The 18,203-nt window shown below is 32.5% G+C and overlaps 2 protein-coding genes across 2 annotated transcripts; both read left to right on the top strand.

The window, feature by feature from the left end:
* The first annotated feature begins 12,399 nt into the window (after positions 1-12,399).
* Positions 12,400-13,536, top strand: LOC7471971 (ethylene-response factor C3). The gene has a single exon (XM_002302013.4). The coding sequence runs from the start codon at positions 12,636-12,638 to the stop codon at positions 13,314-13,316; it is 681 nt and encodes a 226-aa protein (XP_002302049.1). The 5' UTR covers positions 12,400-12,635; the 3' UTR covers positions 13,317-13,536.
* Positions 13,537-16,912: 3,376 nt separating this feature from the next.
* On the top strand, positions 16,913-18,001 carry LOC7471970 (ethylene-response factor C3). Its single transcript, XM_002302012.4, has one exon. It carries the CDS (start codon positions 17,117-17,119, stop codon positions 17,834-17,836), a length of 720 nt encoding a protein of 239 aa, XP_002302048.3. The 5' UTR covers positions 16,913-17,116; the 3' UTR covers positions 17,837-18,001.
* The last annotated feature ends 202 nt before the right edge of the window (positions 18,002-18,203 follow it).

Raw genomic sequence — 18,203 nt, 5'->3', positions numbered from 1 at the left:
TATAGTTTGAAAAAATAGATTTAATAAAAGATATAAATTATAATTTTTTCATAACTAAAATTTTAAGAGAGAGTTTTTAGTAAAATTCATGTAAAATCCTAATATATATTGATTAATAAAACAATTTCAAAACTATAATTAAAATAAAACACAATTTCAATCGCAATTCAGCAAATTATCAAACAAATTTTTAGTTGGTTCATTGTATTTGTTTTCCTTTTATATCAATATAAAATTTCATTTTCTTAAGTCTAAATTCAATTGGTCTTGTTGATAGAATAAACAATTTTACTAAGCATAAAACAACAGGAAGAAATTCACTTGCTTCGTCGATTATGACTCGTATTTGATAATAGATTAACAATGGTGATCATGGCATTTGAGGTCATTGCTATTGTGGAAGGAGGAGGCTGAGAGGAAGATGGGAACATGGATTTCAAAATAAGCCCAAGAATTTTGATGAATTCAACGGATGGGACCAGGCCACGTGGATCAACTTTGAGGATGTTTCTAGATTATTCCATTTTGGGTCCTGGATAGAATGGCAGAGGTATTGCATGGATATTGACCGGGCTTGACTTCCCTTTTTGGGCTTAGTTTAGGCTTTATTCCCTTATTGTCTCCGGGGCCGAGTTCTTTTTGTAACTAGGCCCAGTACTGCAATCGCAATTATATGGGTTTAGGCCTTCTAAATGAGATGGAATGCTTCTAAAAAAAAATAAATAAATAAATAAACAAACCTATAAATCCAGTTATCACTGAAACTTCCCACTACACCATTGACACTTTCTCCCACAAATTGAATGTTTAATTGTCAACCCCTTATTGCTAGCTAGTACAGTTGAGTTTCTTACATTCCTTGGATTGTCCGTTATCCAACTCTCAACTCCAAGTTGTGATATTTCAACTTAAAAAAGTTATTTTCAATCATAATTTAATTTTAAAAAATACTCTAAATATCTTGTAAAATATAACAATAGCTCCAAGCAACCTAAATATTAACATGAAAACCAATAATTAATTCAAAATCAAAATTGTTTTTGGACTTATATCTAACATACCAGGCAACGTCTACAAAAAAAAATACTTAGAATAAACTTTTTATATCGAAAAAAACTCATTTACATGAATATTACATTTTCTCGTGGTTGGAAGCACTCTATTTATTAATTAATATGTCATCATTTCATAGGGTTTTAAGGAGTGTTTGACCCTATGTTTCAACTGAAGTTTTTTAAAACTTTGAATTTTTTTTTAAAATTATTATTTTTTTTTTTGTTTTTGAATTATTTTAATGTACTAATATTTTAATGTGCTGATGTTAAAAATAATTTTTTAAAAATAAAAAATATTATTTTAATAAAACCACTACAACCATTCTAAACACCCGTTTAATCTTCTTAGCCTCGTGATTGCAATGTTTGTGGCCTAAAAAAACTTGCAATGTATGGTATTATTAAAGAAAAAAACTGTGATGTAAATAGATACTAATTTTTTATTTTTTTATGATTATTTCAAAATTCAAATGTCAATTCGCATTCCGTATTTGCTGACTCTAAAAGAAAGAGATGGAGAGACTGGACGACAAATTAACTTGATGAACATGATGATGCATTAAGCAAATAGGAAAGTGGGCCCTCTACTAGACCTTCGAATCGAAGGTCCATTTTGATTTCCTTGACCACAAACCTCGGACTCCCTGTTTGTAGCAAAAACAATATCTTTATTTTGAGAAACTTCCAAGAAAGAGCGGCTTCGCATACCCTACTAACGCAAATATAAATCCCAGAATTAATTTAATGCAATTGAACAGAGGAGAATGGAGAAAGAAAAAGACAGCAGAAGATATTTCTCGGCAAGTTCTCAGAATCCCTAATAGGAAACTCCAAAAAGACTCCAGAAATTCTTTGTTCAATCCTCCTGTTTAATGATTACTAGCTAAGATTGCCTTGGGAGCGTGCACGTACTTAGCCATATTGCAGTAGCTTTTATAAATTAAACTAACAATGGGAGTGCGCATGCACTTAGCCATATCGCAGGAGCTCTTAAAAACAAATGACATACCCCAATTAAACCAAACCTGATTTTGTTGTCCCCACAAAAAAAAAAAAAAAAAACGTGGCATAAAGTATGATTCTTTCAAGGTTAAATATGGAGTCAGCTGATAAATTGATAGCTTAAAAAAATATATCTGAACCAAGATTTTCAAAATCATACTCTTCCATGACATTTGACAAAAATAATGCTGCTATTTATGGTTCTTAATTCTATTGCCTCATCTTTGTTTTTCCCATCCCTTGTCTCCTCTTCCTTGAAAAGCACTTTGATCAAGAACTCTATTTTACAAACAAGCTTTGCAAGCTAAGTCGCGGACAGCTGGTCATTTGATAGATTAATTAATGTTTCAATAACTGCCAACGTGACTAATGAGTAATGTTGATATTTTCCTAATCCATTGCTTAGGGCAATGAATTGACCATGTTGTATAGAGCAAGTGGTTGTAAGGAGTCTGTCGTCACCATGGTGCCGACCTTTTTTAAAGTAATTCTTTGCCGACATATAGTGATGAAACTGGAAAAATTCGTGGCAGAAAGATTGGGGTGATTTTTATAGGCTAATAAAACTAAATCCAGGAGATTTGGTGGCTCGCGATACCGTGTAAGAAAAACACCAAAAGTTAATATAATGTTTGTTCAAGTGATGGAGAGTGATAAAGAAATTTATTATATATATATTTTTAATTATTCTTGTTTTATTTTGAAGTGTTCTGTGTGTCTCACAAGTTAACTAGGATTTTAGATGCCTTTGAGTACTATTGACTTCTAGGGGATTAAAGGTGTTTTTCAGGTACTAAATTACTAGAGTAGGTCGAATATGGAATTAAAGCTGAAGATTGATTGGTGTTTGGGTTCTAACAGGAGTTACACAACTCTGTTTCAGGCGTTCTTTGCCATTCTGAAACGCTGAGACATAGGCATACAATTCATATGAAGAGCATGGAAATTAGTTTTGCTGTTTTAAAGCCCAAAAAACGAGTCGAAAGACAGTCCGAATCAAACCCGAAATTCCTACTACCTATACACTGTCTCGGTTTTTGGCCCATACATCGAGTTACAAAGGTCCAAAAATTGCAAGATCAATTTAGTTGGAAAGAAGATTTGATTTTCCATAATTTTTCCAGAAATACAGAAGTCTTAATTTGCACGTTTTATGCTCCAAATTTGACCCTCAATATTAGAAAAGGAAAGAATCCGAGACAGAGAAGGAAACTGACTTCCTATCCTTTAGAGGATAAAGCCAGAATATACATACCTCTTTAGGTAGCAGCTCACACCACAAATGATTGGAGACAGCACCAAAAGAGAGAAGACTAGTACTGAATAGAAAAAAAAAAGGTACCAGCATACTTCAAGACGTCTAGCTTTTCTCGTGTTATTCTCCAATCTTGAGTGATGTTTATTATATCAAGTTTGTTTCTCTTTAATTTAGCTATGGAGTAATCTCATATTCTGGGATTTTTTATGTAACCTAGCTATGAATATGTGAACAATTTCTTTGATTGAATTAATCCACTGGTTGTTTAGTGTCTCATTTTATACTTAATGCTTGTGTACATTTGGCCAACGTTTGCATGATTTGGGATTCAATTTGATACTGAGAAGTGATAACTGTTTCAGCCATTGTTTAAAATACCCTAAGACATCTATAGGATAGACATCTATAGGATAGACATCTATAGGATAGAGATATCTATGAAACTTGTATATCTTTAAAAGTTTTATTATACTTGATAAATTTTGACAAGTTCAGAGTTTTTTATAGAGATGTATGAAGTTTGCATGTTGAAATATTTCATTAATACTCGAGAGAGATTAGTGATTAAATTAGTAAAACCTGATATCAACAATAAAAGTAAATAATTCAATCAAGAAAATTCACATAGAAATAGTTATGGCGAGTCAGAAATCTTAGGATCTATTAAAATTGAATTCAATACTACTTAATTAATTGGTTTTTTGTTTTTATTTTTTTTTGTTTAGTGAACTATCTCATTTGATTTTCAAACAAATCACAATTTAAGATATTTTGGTAGTTATTAGTAATTTTTACAAATTTTTATGGAACGATACTCTACTCATCACTTTATTACGTGTTATAATTCGTGCACTTGCAATTTTGACCAATAAGGAGAATAAATATTCTCTAGGATTAAAGGTTTCTTAAGCCTTCTTTATATAAGTCTTGTATCAAACTTGTGTCCTTTTGAACTTATATTGTCTAGAGAGATGAGTTCTGACATACCTTTAATCTAGAGAGAGAAAACTTTGTTTATATAGACTTTCATAAGATAAATATTTTAAGAAATATCTAAGGTATTTAATAAAAATATCTCATAATATCTAAGTTATAAGATATTTATGGAGGTGTGTACATTGTATAAAATATTTGTATAGTTTTTTCAAGCAATCATCAACTAGAAGGATACGGTACGTGGTGACATTTATTGATGATTTTTAAAGGTTTGTGTGGGTTTTTTTTATGAAAGAAAAATCAAATACATTAAAAAAATTTAAAAAGTTCAAAGAGTTAGTTGAAGGAGAAGTAGATAGAAAGATTCACTGTTTAAGTGCTAACAATAGGGAAGAATATAGTTCATATGAATTTTCTCAGTACTTATGAGAATTTCATATACGTCACCAGTATACTTGTGCAAATACAACACAATAAAATAGAGTGGTTGAGAAGAAAAGTTGACATCTTGTAAAATCTGTCAGAACATGTTATATGAAAAGAATGTACCAATAATATTTTGGGCTGAAACAATGAGAACTGTTGCTTATGTAATCAATAGACTCCCTTAAAAGAGGTTAGAGTTCATATCACCTTATAAGAAACTATGGAATACAAAGCTTATGGTTAGTTATTTTTTGGGTATTTGTTATGTATTTTTCCCTAGCTATCTTTGCAATAAATTTGACGATAAAGTTGTTAAATGTATATTTATGGGATATAATAGCCAAAGAAAAGGGCAAAAATATTGTTATTTTATAACAAGAAAGTGCTACACATCACGAGATGTAGTGTTTCATGAAGCCATCTTGATGGTCTTTAGATAAAAGGGTGATTCTATATTCCAAAGAGTTTGAAGAAAGGCTACAACAACAGGATAATAAACAATCTATATAAATTCAGTCAAGTTTAGAACAACCTAAAGGAGTATACAATGATGTTATTAAAGAGCAAGGAGTTGATCAAAATACTTGGCAGACTGGTGTCTATCAACAACAAGTAGATTGACCTCATACAATAAAAGACTCATCTCCACAAACAAATCTTAAAAGATCAACAAGATTTCATAAGTCAAACTTTAAGTATGCCAATATAGCCTTAATTAAAGAAGCAAATGAAAAGGAGCCTGAAACATTTGAAAAAACATCACATAACTCTGAATGGTTAAAGCTATGAAAGAAGAGGTCAATACGCTAGAACAAAATCAAACCTAGAATATCATGTCGAAACCAGTAAATGTGAAACCAATATCTTGTAAATTGGTTTACAAGATTAGGCGTCAAGAAGATAGATCGATTGAAAGGTATAAAGCTTGTTTGGTGGCTCGCGGGTTCTCATAATAGTTTGGTTTGGACTATGATGAAACATATAGTCCAATAGCAAAACTCACAACTGTACCATTTGTATTTACACTTGCAGCAAACAAGGACAGAAGATTATGACAGATGAATGTAAATAATGCATTTCTTCATAAGGAGTTGGATCGAGAAGTTTACATGAACCAATCAGTGGGTTTTCAAAGTAAAGATCATCATGAGCACGTGTGTAAATTGAGAAAGGCATTATACATATTAAAACAAGCACCAAGAGTTTAGTATGATAAGATTGTTGAATTCTTTATTCAATGAGGATATTTCGTAGCATTTGCAAATTCTAGCTTGTTTGTAAAAGTCAATAAAGAAAAGGTAGCTATTGTACTAGTTTATGTAAATGATTTGATCATAACTGGTGACGATGAGTCGAAAATTCTCCAAACAAGGGAGAATTTGCAGTTTTTTTTCAGATGAAAGAATTTAGAGAACTCAAGATTTTCTTGGGTTGGAAATTGATCTTACACACACAAAAAAAATATTTGTTTGCAAGTAGAAATATTCAAGAAATTTTTTATGCTTGGTTGCAAGCCAGTTCTAACACAAATGAAACCAAACATCAAGATAAGTGCTCATGAAAGAAGAGATTAAACAATTTTGCTTGATTCTATTAAAACTCTTTTCTAAAATCTTGGTTAAAATAAATTATAATTTATAATTTTTTAAAAAATTACTTTTTCAATTCGCATCCACAAAAGCTATTAAAATGTCAAACACACACTAATGAGCCAAATCCAATAGCAATTCTTCCAATAAATCATTTCTTTTCTAGTTGAATTTATAGATATATCTCATACAAGGTTAGAAGTGTATAAATAATTCAGATCAAATAGAAAAATAAGGTTAGAATTCTCATTAATGTGTTTGTTATTAATCTAAATACAAAAAAAAATATATATAGGTTAAATTAAAAACATTATTCTATTCTTAATAAATAAAATTAAATAAATATTATTTAACAATAAAGATGAAGAGAATTGTATCCCGTATTAACTAGTGTTTTTACTTGGAATATCTCCACATAGCGGTCTTGCATATTAATTCTTTATAGTGGGGGTTCTTACAAGCGAGTTGCAAGTGCGGTGGAAAATTGCCCCCCGTCCGCAGTCTCTTTTTTGGATCAGGACTGTGCAAATCCATGATAAGAAATTGAATTAAAGCCTAAATTTCCCTCTCCTTTCCAAGGAAGTGCTCGAAATATTATCCCACCGCCCCTCATATAGTAATTAATATTGGTGGTGAGCAAATCTAGTAAACAAGATTGATATCCAACTTGGAATAGGATTGCGACCATATGTATTTGTTTACTACAAATTACTTCTAAAAATCAATTACTTTATATGCAGTATACACATGCAACTCACTCATTCTTCCGTAGTGGATAAAGATTGAGTTGCCATTTGTCTTTCAACTCGCTTTAAATAATAAATAGTTTAACATAGTCAGCTCTTCTCCCTCCATTTAATTCGCCAATTATGCCAAATAATTGAAGATACATGCATGGACTTTGCTTAAAGTTAAATCGCACCAGAAGACTGAGAATAGTTAATGCTTCGACGGTTGGGAAAAAATCAAGTTGCATACAAGTAGAGATGAAGGGAGGAAAAACCAATGAATCAACCGAACCTCCATTCCAAAGAAAATTATGCAAAATTCTCACATTTCTTCCACGTTATATTTGTGGGACATTTTTTAAAATGATGATTTGTTAAAGTATACGGGTTCATGCACCTCCCTCGAAAAAAAGCTCGCAATATATTCCCCTATGGCCCCATCACCAAACAAGTTGCAAGGAATCGACATTACCTCTCATCAAATGCTATTAATTAGACCGATAGATAGTGAAATGGGACACAGAATCACACCTAACTTTTCTTACCTTTTGTGACCACCAAAAACTTTCCTCTTTTTCTGTGTTAACCATGGGGATGCATAAATGCATAGCAGATTTTGTAATTTGCTGGTATTCTCTCGTTTGCTATACGAAATTGGGGCACAAAAGATTAACAACTGAGTAGTAATTACACAGATATTTTGTTAATCCGGTTAGTAATTGTTAGACTAATTATGGACACTCTTTGTTTAAAAAAAAATTAAAGAAGGAGGTTAAAAGCCTTAATAGTATTAGTATGGTGGCATGGCTTCGAAAGAACAAGGGCTTAACATTGATATTGGCACCACAAGCAAGTTGTGTATATTATATTTACAAGTTGTTGTCAATAGACAATTGAACACAAAATTCAAATAATTCTGGTGGTGGTTCAAGAGTGACCGCACCATTATTCTGACGATATATATATATATATAGAAACAATTCTGCAAATTTAGCCGAGGATTGACGGTTGGTTGCGGTGCCGGCTCCGGACGACCGGCAATCTTGAATCGGATGAGAGTGGTCACAGTAGCTCATTTATGCATTTCATGGTCATCAGTGAGGGCTTGAAAAAGAAATGGTGACAGCTGAAAAAAAATAGATTAATTGTAAGGGAAGTGACTATATACTATGAATCGTTAGGCACCAAAGATAAGTGAGTGCATGTCTTACAACTTTGTCAATATACAAATGACTAATTGACTAGTCGAAAGATGTGCAATATAAGGACCACATTATCACATTCGAGCTCCACGTGACCCTCTATCCCTCTCACGTGATAGGTTTTCCAGCTTTACCTTGTACAAGGACAGCAACCATCCTATTTTTTTCAGAAGAAAAACAATGACCAATTACCTTGTAAGACCCAGATTTGTGGCGTCACAGCTGCCACAAGCTAACAAAAATGAACAGGTGAATATGTCCAGGGAGAAAGCTGGACTTGAATGCTAAGCATGGTTTTCAAAACAAATGATTCTTAAGGGATCAGAGTGAAAAATAAATAACATTTAAGGACTAATAATATCGCTTATCTGAAAAAAGTTTAGGGTGCCATGGATGCCATGGCCCCCTCAGAGCTGCATTACATGCCGCCCACGATGGCGACTGTAAGAGCTGCCATGATTATTTTGAAAATATTATTTAACTTTTATTTCTTAAGATCATTACCAGCTTTGGTTTTATATTGTATTATTAATTATGTAGTCGCATGCTTAAGGTTTTTAATTAACTCGTGTACTTGGAATAAAAAAATGAACAAATAAATCATTAAATAAAAAAGATAATTAGATAACAATATAGTTATTATACTTAATGTTAACACAAAGATCTATAACTTGGGATATGATTGAATCAAGTTTTATTTTAATATTTTTGTATTGATTTGATAAAACCTAGATAGCATGTTAAACTAAATCTATACTCCATCCATCAAGTTAAGATTAAGAATTTTTAAATAAAAATAATAAATTTAATTTAATCATGTGACACGTGAATTTACTCAATAAATTAGCAACTTGAGCTTAACCCATATTATCAGTTCTTGAACGTTGACAACTAGATATTCGAGACGTGTTCATTATTTAATTTTTAACGTAAGAAATGTAGGGTTTTTTTGTTACACACTAAAAAAAAAAAGGTTTGGTATCATTATCGAGGCATGATAGAACTCTTGAAGAAAGGAGATTGTCCTTTTTCTGGATGATATTATTTATAATTCATTGATTATTAATACCAGTCCACCCGTTATTATTATGTTTTAAATATACCAAATCATTTAGCTTTTACTCTTTTTTTTGGTGGATCGATGAAATTGATTTATTCATCATAAATCATCAAATTTAATTTGTTCCGAATGATTATTGCATCATTGAGAGAGTTTTGTTCTTTTTTTAAATAAAATTGGGGCTTGACACCCTTGATCCAACTCCCCATGCCATTATATCCCTCAACAGTCATCCAGCGCCTACAATTCCATCGGATATACTTCCATCCCACCATACTTTCACGTCTGCTTCTCTTGGCTGTTTTGTCCTCATATTCCGCCGCACGCTGAATGTCTTGGAGCATCCTTGTAGCTGGTCCGAGAGGGCTGGTGTTGACTGTTGTAGTCTTCAGTTCCACCGAACATTCGTTGATTTCTAGGTTTCCAGATATTCCAAATGGCTACACCAAATACCATGTCCCATGGCCATCCTTCCTCTAGATACATTCCTGCTAGACAAGTTATTGATGAGCCACATCATTGAGAGAGAGTTGGGTAAGTTTTGAAAAGCTTTTAAAAGGATTTGATCAAATTATTTTGTAAGTAATTCTATTTGATCAAATGTAAAATATAGAGAGGCTGGAAATATGTTTGCTCCATTGGAATTACGAGTAAAGAGAACGACAGGGGTTATATATTTGCTTGCGCTGGAAATTAAGGGATCCATCGATATAAACGAGAGTTCAGGAGGAAAATATGAACAAGGACGAGACAAAAATCTACCCTCATTGTGAACAACAAACTCTCGGTTCCAAGATTTCTGCATAAAAAGAAGAGAGAAAAAATATGAAAGAATTAATAACATTTATAGATGGCTCCCCACTTGCTAAATCAAGTAGCAACGAGGAATTAATTTCAACGTTTTATATTATTCTCACGTGAACAGTGTATTGATAAGTTTCAGTCTTGTACATGCCCAAATTAAACTCATAAAACATTTTTTGGGTTTTTTTTGTTTTTTTCTAGATTTCTTTTTCTAGCTAGATTTTAGAATTTAATTTAATTTAGTTTTTTATGTAAGTTTATATTTGAATGGCCTTCAATGTTTTTTTTTTTATCCGTAATTGATTATTCAAAACCTTTCCAGCTTAAAATTTTTTCCATAATTTAAAAACTATTAAAGGTTGAAAACACTTTTTTTTTCTCTGAGATTTAAAACTAATACTATAAAAACTCTAACTCTAACTTTCCGTTGTTTATTATTTATCACCGAATCTTCTTGATAAATGTATTTCTTAAAGTATATTTTATATAAAAATATTTTTTTTATTTTTAAAATTTTCCTTTAATATACATCATGTAAAGTTTCAAATCGATTTAAAAATTAAACATAATTTTTTTAAAAAAATTAACGGAACCGCAAAAAAATAAAGAGATGGTCGCCATCAACCGTGTAGCAACCCTTTCTTTTCGGAGGACTTTCAAAATTCAGGCATTTCCATGGAGATTTTTTGTCTTCTTGAAGACCGGGAACGGTTTCAAGCAATCCCACGAAAGGGGGCCTGAATCTAGACAACGTTGCTATCAAACAGCTTCATCTGTGTTAAATATTTTATGGATTTGATTTACCTGTCCCCTCTGCCAGTCTTTTCAAATCAAATTTGCCACAAGAAACCATGACTTTTATTTCTTTCATGTGCACATCATTACCTTAAGTGATAACGATTAAAGGTGGAGGTTTGCCTAAAATTACCAGTTGATATTAAATACGCAACAACTTAATTTCACATGAATCCTCACCCGTATTAGCTAGGGTGCCAAACTCTCTTGATCACCATCCGTGATTAAGCGGTGCGTGGTTTTATTGATTAAAACTAATGTGATTTAAATCTGATTATCCCCGAGTTAATTATGAAGGCTCGGAACTCCATTTTCTTCTCCTTTTTTTCACTTTTTTCTTGGACAGGGGACGAAAGTTGGTTCATGTGGCATCAAAAAAGTAGTGTTTAATAATTTAGATGCTTTTAACATTCATTGGACAAGACTAAAAAGATCAGATTTCATAGCAAATCTATCACTTAGTCGACATAAATATGTAAAAAACTCGAGATTTTATTAATGGGTCTTGAATTTAATTAAAACCTTTAAATTAAATAAATATTATTCTCGTCACGAGTCAATCTCTTGTAACATCGTCATTTCTTTAAGATCAGTGACCTTGTTGAAAACTAAAAACACACACAATTTTAATCATTCTTCTCTTTTTCGTGTATTCAACTCACTTAAATTCAACATATAGATTGAAAGATTACAAGTCTAGACCTATTATAATTCAATAAAGATTCTAATTAGCAAGTTGAATAAGTGTTCTAAACACCAATTACTTTTTTCATCGATGATTTCTATTCAAACTACGATGTAAACTAATATCTAACAATTGTCTTGAATTTCGAACAAATAATCACAGCTGCAGCTTTCAAAACATTACCCAGAACCATTTTCCTTGACTTCTTTTTTATTTTCTTATGCTTGAAATAATACAGAACAGATTAACGAGTTCTGTACACTGAAAATGAAACAAGACTTTGAACTTCTAACTTGGTATATTCTATTTTGTTATACCGTCCCATCATGTTAAGACTGGAAAACTAATTAAAAGGTATTTCATGAGATTATGATGCATAATTATTTTTAAAATAATTTTTTATTTAAAAATATATTAAAATAAAATTTCTTATTTATTTTTAATATCAACAGATTAAAACTATCATAAATCACTAAATAATTATCAATTTAATATTTTTCAAACCAAAAACACATTTAAAATACACTTCAAAACTGTGTCAACTTGAAGCTCAAAATTCACAGAGAAGTTAAAAACATTTAACTGTAAATGCGAAGCTACACTGTCCAAACCTTCCAGTGACAATGAAAAGCTTGCCACTTTGTATTGAAATATTGGTACCACGTGTAAGACATATGCGAACAAGGCAATGGTGACGTCGGCAAGGTATAGGCAATCGTGGGACCAATCCCGCCGCCGTACGTCACTAAACACACGTGCCTTAAAAACAAATTCCCAAGCCTTCCTAGCAACAAAGAACAAGAACACAACCTCAAACCTAGCACAGCATTGCTTGCTTGTAATTAAATAATACCGTAAACCTAAGGGCATCCCCTCTTATCGATATCTTTCTTTATCATCGACTGGTGCTCATTCAATCATTTCAATTTTTTAATTTTATTTTTAATTATTTCTTGTTCAAAATCTTTCCTTCTTTTGGTGGTATATAAATGGTTAGTTAGCCGATCAAATATTTTCAAGTCGCCACTTAAGAACAAGCATAACCAAACCCACAAGTCATAGACCAAAGGTTAGCTGTCCGCTCAAAAATCCCAGATGGAACCCTCTTTGTTTTACCATAATCAATACCTAAATTCAGATCTCTCCCCTGAATCTTCTTTTGGTTCTTTAGATTCATTTCCATGGGATGATCTTTTTCAGAGCAGTTCCCTTCCTTTTAACACCAGTGACTCAGGGGAGATGGTACTGTTTAATGATTTAGGCGCCGATGGTGCCAAGGAGTCCTCGGAATCTAATTCCTCGAGTGGAATTAAGGAAGAGGAAGTGACTTCAAATGCCAAAGAAGAGGAGCCAAAGAAAGAGAAATCCTACAGAGGGGTTAGGAGGCGGCCATGGGGTAAATATGCTGCAGAGATAAGGGATTCTACAAGAAATGGCGTCCGGGTTTGGCTAGGAACCTTTGATAGTGCAGAGGCGGCTGCTTTGGCTTATGATCAAGCAGCATTTTCCATGCGGGGTTCGATGGCTGTACTAAATTTCTCTGTGGAGATGGTGAGAGAATCACTTGAAGACATGAAGTATAGATGTGAAGATGGGTGTTCGCCTGTGGTGGCACTTAAGAGGAGACACTCCGTGAGAAGAAAATCAACAAGTAGGAAAAGTAAAGTGAATCAAGTAGCTAATACTAGACAACAAAATGTGGTGGTTTTGGAGGATTTGGGAGCTGACTACCTTGAAGAGCTTCTGAATTCATGTGAGAGCTCTAGTTCTTGGTGAAGTCAGACTGCTTTCATCTCCTTAATTCCTTTATTTGTCAATTACTTTCTTCTTTGCAGACCTTTGATTTTGTTTTCTTTTTCCCTTGTCTTTCCTAAGATGAGGAGAGGGGTAATGTCGTGGCAAGAGTTTCTTTCCTTTCTTGTTGTCCATCCTTATTTCTACACACTCTGTAAAGTTTCTTTTTCATTTATTAGAGGATAAAGTGAGTCTTGTATCATCTACTTAATCTACTCTAGATTTCTAATGCAAGCAAGACCCTCTCTGTAAAGTGGAAATTGATGGAAGGTTGAAAAACAAAAACAGCACTGTACAGTTGCTTTATCTTCTGTTCCTCGGTTTAAAGTCCAGCAAGCAAACAAAAAACGACTCCAAAATTAGCATATAAAAAATCCCATTCCTTTTTATGACCCATCTTGTTCCTCTCTAGATTTTAAGCTACAAGTGGGATTCAAGCTAGCTGTTTTATCTAAAATGGACGGTTTACAGCAATTCTTCTCTCACTCTGGCTACTTAGTGTGGCTAGCTAGCTGTTTATTGGGCCGTGTGTCAAGATCAAAGATCTATATTCTTCTCTCACTAAATTAGTAAAACTATGTAACGGGTTTTCTTTTTTTGCTCCCATTAATTGTTCACTTCCAGCACCAAAATGAAACAATGTGGCCTACACAATCCCTGTTTTGGTAGCAAGGTAAACAAGATATGGCGTCACATGCATAAGCAAGTAGTGTCTCTCTGTGTTGCTCTTGTTCGTTTCCCCCGCCCCCTTTGGACTGAACGTTGCTTGTCTTTTTCATGTAATTTTTCTTTGCTTATAGCTTTGATTGTGGGAGTCGTTATACCATGTTCGACACAAGTGAAAATGAAAAGCAAAATAATCTCGAACAAATTAAGACTGTTGCCTTATCTAGCCAGTACATTTCCAAAAAAAACTTTTCAAGTAAAAATGTAAAATATATATATTAGGGGGACGTTGGAAGCCGGGGCGAAACCAGGGGAGGCGAGCAGGGCTGGGCCTGCAAAATATTTTAAATTTTTATATTTTTAGTGTTTAAATATAAGATAATATAATATATTTTTATTTTAAATAATTGAGTTTTTTAATAATAAATTATATTTTGAGTTTTCATTCTTTTTATTATATAATTTCAGCTTCGTTCCTGATTAGAAAAATCAATAAACAAAAAAGGTCCAAGTCTAGGATGTGAAGTCCTATCTTGAGAGAAAATTTAGGGGGACGTTGCTAGTCTAAAAAGGAAAAATAGTTAAGGGAGAAAAAAAAAAATCAAAGTGCGATCACTTTCACTTTGGTGCCCCATTATTATTTTGTTGAAACCTACTCCTAATGAAAGAAAAGAAAAAAGAGTAAAGACTATCTAGGTATAATATGCAAAGAAATATCCCGATCCTTCAATCCATCATTTGTCCCTTGGAAGGTAGCCTGTAGGTATCTCGTCCTCAGTTTTGGTTTAATAATTAGATAGGTGGCCCGTATTTTTTCATGGGTTAAGCTAGGTTTTTTTTAATGTAAAAAAATGATATTTAAATGCTGTAAATATATTTAGAAAAGGAAACAAATTCATGACTTGACAAAGAAAATTAAAAAAATAACAATTTTCAATCTTCAAAAATTCAAATATAAAAGGATAAAATTAAAAAAAAAGTGAATAAAAAGAATCTAAAAAAACAAAAAAACCAGCAAATCCAAGTAAGGTCGTCAAAACTCACGAGTAGAATCATGCGAACGGGATAACTCGATATAAGGTAAAATGAGAAGGAAAAAAAAATGAAACTTAATTTTAAAAAGAACTGAATCTTAAAGGACAAAACTGAATAAGATAAAAAAAAAGATCAACCTTAAAAAATACCTAGGCCAACCAACCAACCTATTGCCTAGATCATAAAGAAAAAGGGGGTTGTTTGCATTTATTTACAAAAATATCACTACTTGGTCCTTGTGTCATTTTCTATAATTTTATTCGATCATCGTATTTTTGAAAGATCTTATCAAATTCTGATCAACCTGAAATTTTAATCTAAGATAGAACAAAATATCAGGAGACTTCTAGTAGAATTTCAGCATGATCCAACTATCATATTAAGAGATATGATCAATAACGTAAAACTGGACACTCAATAATTTTACGCTAAAAATCCAAATTTATGCATATTATTTAATTTACTCAAATCATCAAGATTTTCAAAGTAATTAATTAAGGACTTTCATCTCTATTCATAATATAAAAAAAAAATCTCCTTTCAGATTCCCTCCCCCTACATGATTGTATGTGAGACTTATATCAACGGTTAGTGTTATTTGAGTTTAAAGTCGTATATTAATTTATTTGAAGTTCCTTTCTATCTTTTCTATAATTATTTCACTCTAAATTTATAAAAATCCTTCATTTGAAATAATTATTTTACCCGATCGGGAAGTTTACATGATTTATCACTAATTAACATTTCACATATCGATTTTATTATTTTATTTCATCTAAATTTTTTATTTAAATTACTAAAAGTTGTTATCCCCATCTATAATAATTTCCATTCTTAATTATCATTTCTCAATTGAAATATATTAGTTTTAGCACTAATTTACTAGTTTTAGGCAGGAGATTTATAACAATATGCAATGAAAATATGAGCTAACCATAATGTCCCTTATAAATTTAGCAATGATATTTGGATTCTAAGAAAAAGACTGAATTACCTTTCTAACAAAGCTAAATATTTTTGTGTGGCAGGGGCAAAACAATAAATTTACTGTGAATCAACAGTAAACTGTGGGTGTGTTTAACTAATCCCTTTTTAACTTTTTTTTTTTAATTTAATTATTTGCATAATTATTTTGATTGAATTTGGTATCTCTTATGCCCTACAAGGAATCGTCTTCTGGTTAATGTGGCCCCGGGGTCCGGTAAGGTGCCCTTAATAAATTTAAGAAGAAAATACGGGAAAAGTGATGACCTCAGGCTTCATCATCTGTACGGATATGTATATTAAATATTAACTATTAGGAGAAATAAACAAATAAAACGTAGATATTGAAAGTTGATTTTTCTTGTGTCGGGACATTAACCCTCGAGCATCGACACCATCCTAAACAGTTGCCGAGCGTACTAATCACATGTTTCCGGGGCCCAAATAGTCCAGACAAGCAAATAAATAAATAATATGCTTATACGCTCATATGTATATGGTAAATTAACTATATATATATATATATAGCCTTTATTGAATATTTAGAAGTGCATGCATAGAGCCATATTCCTCGAAGAAAAGCACTTGGTCCCCGAATAAGAAGACTAAAAACCATATGAAAAAATATTAGATAAATCTATTTCATCATCTAAGATCATTATTCAATTAATAAAACTTTGGTAAATTATTAAATTTGTCCAATACTTTTTCGTTTGATAGCACAACCATAATTATATAATTAAAAAAAATAAGAAAATGCAAATTGTCTACCGGTAAACTTAATGAAATATAATAATATTATTGATTTAATAATTTCTCTAAATCCGCTACTAGTTTTCACTATCATAATAGTTCAAGTAATTAACAAACTGTCTCCAACTAATGATTGGGTCCACATTACAATTGCAAAAGGCAATTTCAATCTGTATTTTTTTGTTTTTGTTGTTTTTCATTCTCTGAATGCAGACTCAATAATTTAATCTTTCTCTGTTGTGTGTGTATACATGGGGCAGATATTAATTATTCAGATGATAGCAAGCCAAAATAGGTCAGCCTAGAAGAAATTGCAGTACCCTGCAATTTGCAACAGATGAAGGATGGATCATTCTTTCTTCAACAATCCAAATCAAGAATTCTCAACATCACCTCCCTTCGGCCTTCTGGATCCATCGTGGGATAAGCTTCCTTTTAACCTTCATGGTTTCTCTCCATTCAACTCGAATGACTCTGAAGGGAGTCAAGAGACTCTTCCATCTGACGTTCCACTCACCGAAGCCAAAGCATCTACTCATAGTATTGCTTCGGATGTTCCACCAAACATAGCCAAAAATAATTTACCGCAACTTAGTTCCTCGAAAGAGATCAAGGAACAGGAAGCCACTCCAAAAGCTAAAAAAAACATTCCGACAAGGAAAAAGACTTACCGAGGGGTCCGAAATCGGCCCTGGGGAACATATGCGGCAGAAATAAGAGATTCCACTAGGAACGGAGTGCGAGTTTGGCTTGGCACATTTGAGACTGGTGAAGCAGCTGCTCTAGCTTATGACCAAGCAGCATTATCATTACAGGGCTCTAAGGCTGTCCTCAATTTTCCGATTGAGCAAGTGAGAAAATCACTCGAAGAGTTAAAGTGCGGTTTCACAGACTGGTGCTCGCCAGCTGAGGCACTGAAGAAGACTCATTCCAAAAGAAAGCCAGTGAGTGGTAAAAGGAAAGGGAAAGGGTTAGCAACAAAAGAAGTGTTGGTGTTGGAGGATCTAGGAGCTGATTATTTGGAAACACTTTTAAGCTCTTGTGAGAGAGGTATTCCCAAGTGAATTTGTTTCTCTCCCTCAGCTAGCTCTCGCCACCGCTGTCTTTTCATTTCCGATTAGATTCTGTACATTTAATTTGCCCTTTCGGTGTGTCTCTTCTTTTTAAGAAAGAGAAAAAAATACTGTGAAAAAACTGGTTGAATTTTATTATTATTATTATTATTTGCATGATTCTGCTTCTCAGAAATAAATCCAAAATAAAACTATGCTCAGCAAAAATATTTTTTTGAAGGCAACTTATTAGATACGTAATTCCCTCTCCAAATACCACATTAAAATTCCTTTTTCATTACATCCATGAACAACCGAGAAAAACTTCATGTTCTTCTGCCGCAATTAGAATATAAATACTATAAATAAAATAAAACGA

This window comes from Populus trichocarpa, chromosome 2 (assembly GCF_000002775.5).
Source record: "Populus trichocarpa isolate Nisqually-1 chromosome 2, P.trichocarpa_v4.1, whole genome shotgun sequence".
NCBI lineage: Eukaryota > Viridiplantae > Streptophyta > Magnoliopsida > Malpighiales > Salicaceae > Populus > Populus trichocarpa.
Note: the sequence above shows the minus strand (reverse complement) of the source record. Positions and strands in the feature narration are given on the sequence as shown.